The 6,750-nt window shown below is 48.7% G+C and overlaps 1 protein-coding gene across 1 annotated transcript in view; it reads left to right on the plus strand.

The window, feature by feature from the left end:
• Window positions 1–264, plus strand: part of AQP2 (aquaporin 2 (collecting duct)) — a 5,415-nt gene extending 5,151 nt beyond the window's left edge. Inside the window, exon 5 of the mRNA XM_010005712.1 lies at window positions 13–264. Within this exon, the coding sequence (XP_010004014.1) occupies window positions 13–228 (216 nt within the window). The 3' untranslated portion in view covers window positions 229–264. The remainder of the gene's footprint in view (window positions 1–12) is intronic.
• Window positions 265–6,750: the final 6,486 nt, after the last annotated feature.

A 6,750-nucleotide genomic window follows, 5' to 3' on the forward strand; every position in this document is an offset into this window, starting at 1 on the left:
CCTCTCCCTTAGGTCTTCTGGGTGGGCCCCCTGGTTGGGGCAGCAGCAGCCTCCATCATCTACAATTACATCCTCTTCCCACAAGCCAAAACCTTCTCGGAGAGACTGGCCATCTTCAAAGGCCTGGAGCCCGAGGAGGACTGGGCAGAGCGGGAGGTCCGGCGGCGACAGTCGGTGGAACTTCACTCCCCACAGACCCTGCCAAGGGGGATGTCTGAGAAGGTGTAGCCAAACCTTCCCCTCGGGCTGAGAGAGGAGCTGGGGAAAACTCTGGCACCTGTTTTTGAGCGGGTGCTTGTTCAGAGAAGCGTTTCACCTCTCCCCTCTCTCCCTTCATTACTTTGGGGCACTGAAGTTGACTCATCCCCTGGGGGATGCACCGTGGTGGCCCAACCAACCTTCTGTCACCCAGCTCTCCTGATGGTTTTCTGATGCTGGGGGAAAATGCCATTACATCCAAAACATCAGTGTAGCAACAGGAAGGAGGACACTGGGACCCTACCCGGGCCAGCTCCTTCCACCTCCCCTTGCAGAAGTCAGTGCTTGGTGGAGTTTGTTGCCCTTCATGAAGAGCTCCGAGGCACTGCCAGAGTTGTTATTACAGCCATTTGCTGGGTGTGGAGGTTGCCACCCGATGCCTCATTGCTGCTGACCTCCCCTCACCTGCCTCCCATTTCTTCCTCCTGGCTCTTTGCACACACCCCCAGAACCCTCACTCCGTGCCACACGGCTGTTGCAAACTGGAAGCTTTGCTGCCACCGTTCATGACCACCCATGGGATGCAGATGCCCTTGGCTCGCACATTGGCTTTCCTGAGAAGATGGGACTGGAAGCGTGTTCTTGAGTCCTTGCTGCCTCATTGGGGAGCTCTTGCAATTGCTCTCTCCTTTGGCAATGAGAAACCTCTTGATTTTCAGCCCAAATTCACCCGTGGCTCATTTGTTCTTGGACCAGTGCTGTTATTTAGCTTCCATGCTTCAGCTCCCTCCCTGGTATTTCCTTTCTTTCCTCAATTCCTGTTCCACCCTGATTCTCAGATGAACACAAAGCATTTCAAGTGTGATATTCTCTGTCAGTTGCTTCCTACAGCCCAGACCCATTTCATGGCTGCAGGACACCAAAGCCTCATGACCATCCCCCCCTTTCTTCTGCTATGCCAGGACCTGGTTATGGTCCCCAGCACAGTCAAAGAGTTTGGGTTAGTCTTTGGGATGCAACTTTTTCTCTTTCAATCATTCATTTAATCCTGTTTCTACAACACAGCCTCAAAGTCTTACATTTCCAGCATGACATCCTAATGTTCTTGCCTGTTGGTGATGTCTCCCCAGCACCAACACGACAGGTCGTCACCACATTCAGGCTTTTTCTGCAAAGGCTCTTGATGGAAATATTAGACCCAATTCCAAACCATAAGGAACATTATTTATCATTTTCCTCCCTCTGACTGTTTTGACAGGAACCACCACCAAATGATGCTCTTCCCTTCCCCTTTACCCATTGTGCTCTGCTTGTACCAGCCCCCTTTTGAATTAATGATTTCCTCTATTCCTCGCTGTGCTCTTTCTCAAACATGTGCTGGTAGCTGTTGCTGGAGACCAAAGGAGTAAACAAAGCTTTGATCTGACCCAGACCTGGTATTATTGTGGCCTTCTTGTCACCATACCAAGGGATGCTGAGAGCACAGGAGCTCCTACATCACCTCCTCCAGCTGCCCTTTGCTGCCCACGATGCCACACTGGGAAGCAAGGGGAGAAATGGTGTCACCAATGCCAAGCTTTATCTCCTGCAGCCACAGGTGCATTTTACTCTACTAGTCAATTAATGCCAATATCCCCAGAAGGGATATTGCTGTGGAAGTGCAGCAGTTTTAGCACTGGCTTAACCCCACAGCAAAAATATCAGTTCTCTTCCTCCACTTTGTTCCTGCAATGGCAAAGGAGCATTTGAATATTATTTCAGAAAAACCTTGGCAAAAAAAATAATAAGAAAAAATCTGTCTGTTCTTCTCAGTGGGAATTAAAATCATGTCTCAAATCAGAGTGTAAAATTATATTTAGATGACCAAATACTGAGTTTTAATAGTAGTTTGTATTTTTGTTACATTTCAAAGAAAAAAAAAGCATGTCAGGAAAACCCAAAGAAACTTACCCAGAAGTTATCCTAGCAATCATCTGCTGTATAAAATGCCACATTGATGATAATTTATTTTTTGGGCAATTTGTAAGTTAATTACATGCCTCTTCCCCTTCAGAGCCAATCATTTAATATATTATTTACCCTGACAATGTTTAAGACCCACATAAACTGCACAGGACCAAAAATTAGTTTTAATGTCTAATAATGACTGTACTCTTTCAATAAAGTGTTTTAAATTAACTTCAATCCACAGAATTAGTACATGTGAATCAAATAATGACACATTTATGGTCATATAATATGTACATGGTCATCTCAGACCCTGAATCCTGCAGCTCTGAGTGCAGCCACCTGGTGCCAACAACCTGTCGCTGTGCAAAAGTGACATTAAAAGTCCTTTCAAAATAGGGACCCACCAATAACAACCATCTGGTTTCTGACCCAGTGGGGTTCTGGTCTCAGTGCTGACATGAAGCACTGAGTCACTGAACCAGGTTTTCAGATGGCTGAAGCAGCCCAGGTCCTCTTGAGTGATCAGGAAGGTGAATTTACCTTCTCTGCATTGACTCCAATGACACCTCCAAAATATGCACCGTCAAGAAACCAAGCCAGTCATTCCCAATTAGCACCAGAGCAACTCCAATTAGAGGGCAGGACCTGGTGGACCATAAGTTTAACATGAGCTGTCAATGTGCACTTGCATCCCAAAAAGCCACCGTGTCCTGGGCTGCATCATAAGAAGCACAACCAGCCAGTTGGGAGAGGTGATTCTCCCCCTCTGCTCTGCTGAGACCCCACCTGGAGAACTGTGTCCAGTTCTGGAGTCCCCAAAATAAGGACATAGAGCTCCTCAAGCATGTCCAGAGGAGGCCACAAAGATCAGAGGGCTGGAGCACCTCCTCTATGAAGACAGGCTGAGGAGGTTGGGGTGGTTCAGCCTGGAGAAGAGGAGGCTCCATGGTGACCTTAGAACAACTTTCCAATATCTGAAGGGGCCTACAAGAAAGCTGGGGTGGGGCTTTTTACATAGTGTGTAGTGAGAGGACAAGGGGCAATGGTCTTAAAGCTTAAAGAGGGGAGATTCAGGTTGGACATTAGGAAAAAGTTCCTTTCTCTGAGGGTGGTGAGACCCTGGCCCAGGTTGCCCAGGGAAGCTGTGGCTGCCCCATCCCTGGGGGTGTTGAAGGGCAGGTTGGCTGGGGCTTGGAGCAGCCTGGGCTGGTGGGAGGTGTCCCTGCCCATGCAGGGGGGTTGCAACTAGATGGCCTTTAAGGTCCCTTCCAACCCAAACCATTCCATGATTCCATGATCAGCAACCTAGAGATCAAAGCTGCCACAGACCAACCTAAAACCACACTTTGTGTGTTAGACCTCAACAGGGCTGTTTTGAGTGAGGATTTGAAAGCCATGCCTATCCACGAGCTCAGGATTCTCCACAATGGAGATGTGCAATATTTCTTGCACCACACATAACCTTTATTAGCTTCAGCATGAACCTGAGATGAATAGTATGTCCACAATATCAACATGAAAGTCACTGTGCAGTGTGTATCAGATCACATCCCTCCTCACATCCTGCTATCACCTGAGCCTGTGAGGCTTTTCTTCAGCTCCTTTTGTCCCACCTGAGGCCTGGAGGTTCTCAGCATGATGGGTTTGGGGTATTTGTTCTGCAAAGCCCTGTAATATCCTTTGGGCACTATGAAAATTGAAGACATGCCCAGACACCTTTGCCTTGCCTTGGCTGTTTGGCTGCCATAATCAGCCCATCCCTTGGCTTTAAGATACCAATTAAATGCCACAATATGTGTTCAGCAGAAGCATGTGATTTCACACAAGCAGCTTTGGGACCACTTGTGTTGTCACCCAGGGCACAGGCACACAGTTCACTAAGTGGATTCCCCCAGCCAGCCCTGCTGAGCTCCTCATCCCATCAGGTCTCCAGGAGTCCAAAACAACAGATCCCAAACAGTGGCCCTATCTCAAGACCTTATTCCCAGAGCCATGCAGGAGAGGCTGCTGGGACCAGCAGGCTGGGAGGTCCAGCCTGGGGTCAAACCAAGGCACCACGATGCTTCCCAACATGTTAACCTTACCCAGGGGAGGAAGGACAGATAGAAAGGTGATAGAAACATGCAAAATGTTATTTTGAAAAGGATCACTGTACTTGCAAGCTAAGGAAATCTCCTTTCTGCACCTTCCTGTGCCTTCAGCATCAGCCACTCACCACTGCCCTCACAAAATGCATGGGGATGTCTTCTTCAAGCCTCCTGTGGTTAGTAGGCAGTCATTCCCTGCCATCAGCATTAGAGCTAATGAAGAAGAGCTACAACACTTACCCACTGATTCCTTACCTTGTGTAGAGGTGGGTGAGAGCAACCTGAAAGCATCCAAACCTCTGCTCCAAAGAAAGCTGAGACAGACTGTCCTGCACCCAGCACCTGAGTGTTTCTTCGCCACATGGGTAGAAATTGGGCAAGGGCCTTGTCTAGGAGCAAAGAGAAGGCAAATCACCCTGACCTGGGTCACATCAATGTCCCTGGTATCTGGGAAAACAGGGTGCAGGGCAAGCTGCTTCCCTGCTGCAGGGAGAGGCTGGCACTTGTAGGACAGAGAGGAAAAGAGCACAGCCCAGCTTCAAACCTTGGAGGTTAGACCTAAGTTTTCCGCTCTGAATTTCTTGACCTGACCTTGTACAAATCCTCCAGGTCCAGATCTTCAAGGCCATGTGAGCCCTCAGGTCCTATCTGGCACCCACATTGCAAAGGCAGGACCTACCTGGGATGCAGGCATATCACTATTTATATGTGTAGAAATATTTCCCAAGCATGTTTTCCTTAAGGAGGGGCTGGGAGGCTAAAACCAAACAGGAGAGCAAGAGGAGGAGGTAGGGCCAGGTGTAGCCTGGGAAAGGACCATGGACCATCTAGACCCAGCTAGCTGCTGGATCTTCAAGGCTCGTAGCAAGTCCCATTTCACAAGGCTCTGGGTGTGAGACCAGAAGCTCTGCTGCTTTGTTCAGCCTGATTTTCCAGCTACACCAACAACCTAAAGAAAAATCACACATTTCTTCCAGAGATCACTCAGTGCAATCTATCTCTGAGGCAGCAGGGGATGCTCCCACCATGAGTTTCTTTAAATCAGAATCCATTCTCTAACTTCTTAGGTTGAGAAATTTCCCAGTCCACTTGCTCTGGGTCTCATAGGCAGAATGGACTGAAAAACTGCTTTTCCAAGGTGACCATCTGTCCACATATTTCACTAATATCTTGCTTTCCAAAGGCCTGGGCTCTTGGAGCCCAGTCATTATGCAAGAATTTCAGGTTTTAAGAGTTTCCAGATTCCTTTTTGTTACTGATGGTGTTCATGGGTGCTTTGGAGTCTGCTCATGCTTTTGGTTCCTCTCTGCCTTAATGCAACTCGACCACCTCCACCCCAGAGTTGGCCCCTGCTCCCCACCTGCCCCACACCTTCCCATCCTGGCAGCACAGACAGCAGGATGGGATCCCACCTCCCCCTGCTCTGGTGCCACAGCAAAGAGGGGAGATGCCTTTCTCAGCAGTTATTCCCAAGGGTGCTCCAAGGACGGGCAAAGACGACACGTCCATGGCAAACTTATTTCAAGTGGAAAAACACCACTGTCCCAAACACAGCTCTGCCTGAATCCTGAAGACGTGAGTAAACGGCTGCTGGCCCATAAGAATTCAAAGTATTTCTTTAGATGAGTAGAAATTCAGCCTCTTCATGTCACCGATGCAGGTGGCTTTGCTGGAAAGGGCTTAGACCTGAAAATCAGGACACCAGGTTTCAAGCCCAGGTTTCCTGCCGTGTGATTTCACACAGGTCTTTTTTCTAACCATCCATTTGCTTTCCCTGATACACATTATTATTCCCATGTGATTATTTAATGATTATCTCAACACAATCAATTATTAAGGGTGCTGGCGTTCCCCTTGCAGACCAGCCCCAAAACATTTGCATCTGCTTGAACACCTGAGAGACCAAGAAATTCCTGAGCAGAACGATGCTGTTATTAAGCATTAACATTATTCAGCATTTAAATCACATCATGTCTGTTTGTAGGCTCACAGGTTACCAGGTCACTGTGACCACCCAGCTCAGCACAGCAGCTGGATGGCAACTTCAAGACCCCCTTCTCAATACAAAGGGTGGGATGGGACGTGGGGACATCCCCAAAGGCAAACTCATGCTCACAGGTTTTTGTTCCAAAGTGCTGGGTCAGGTTACTAGGGGAAGCAAAAGCTTTGTTGCTCCAGGGCAAGGAGAAGGTGGAAGCACCATCAGCCTCAGGCTGGAAGGGTCATCCCTTACCTTTAAAGAGAGCACAAGCAGCTGGTGGTGCAAAAACCCTCCTGTCTCCTTCCCTCCAAAAGCCTGGGGGTGAAACCCAGTGTGCATGACCCCACCACGTAGGTATAGGTCTGGCAGCAGGGACCTGTCTGATGCCTTCTCAACACCTTGCCCAATTAAATTCAATCTGACACATCAAAGGCACTGTCAGGTTGTACAAGCTCCCTGGAGGGCAGAGAGCTGAGGAGAGGAAGAGCAGCCCTCCCAGTGCCTGCCTGGCATTCTCAGACAGCAGAGAAGCGA

This window comes from Chaetura pelagica, unplaced genomic scaffold, assembly GCF_000747805.2.
Source record: "Chaetura pelagica isolate M959 unplaced genomic scaffold, ChaPel_1.0 scaffold861, whole genome shotgun sequence".
Lineage (NCBI taxonomy): Eukaryota > Metazoa > Chordata > Aves > Apodiformes > Apodidae > Chaetura > Chaetura pelagica.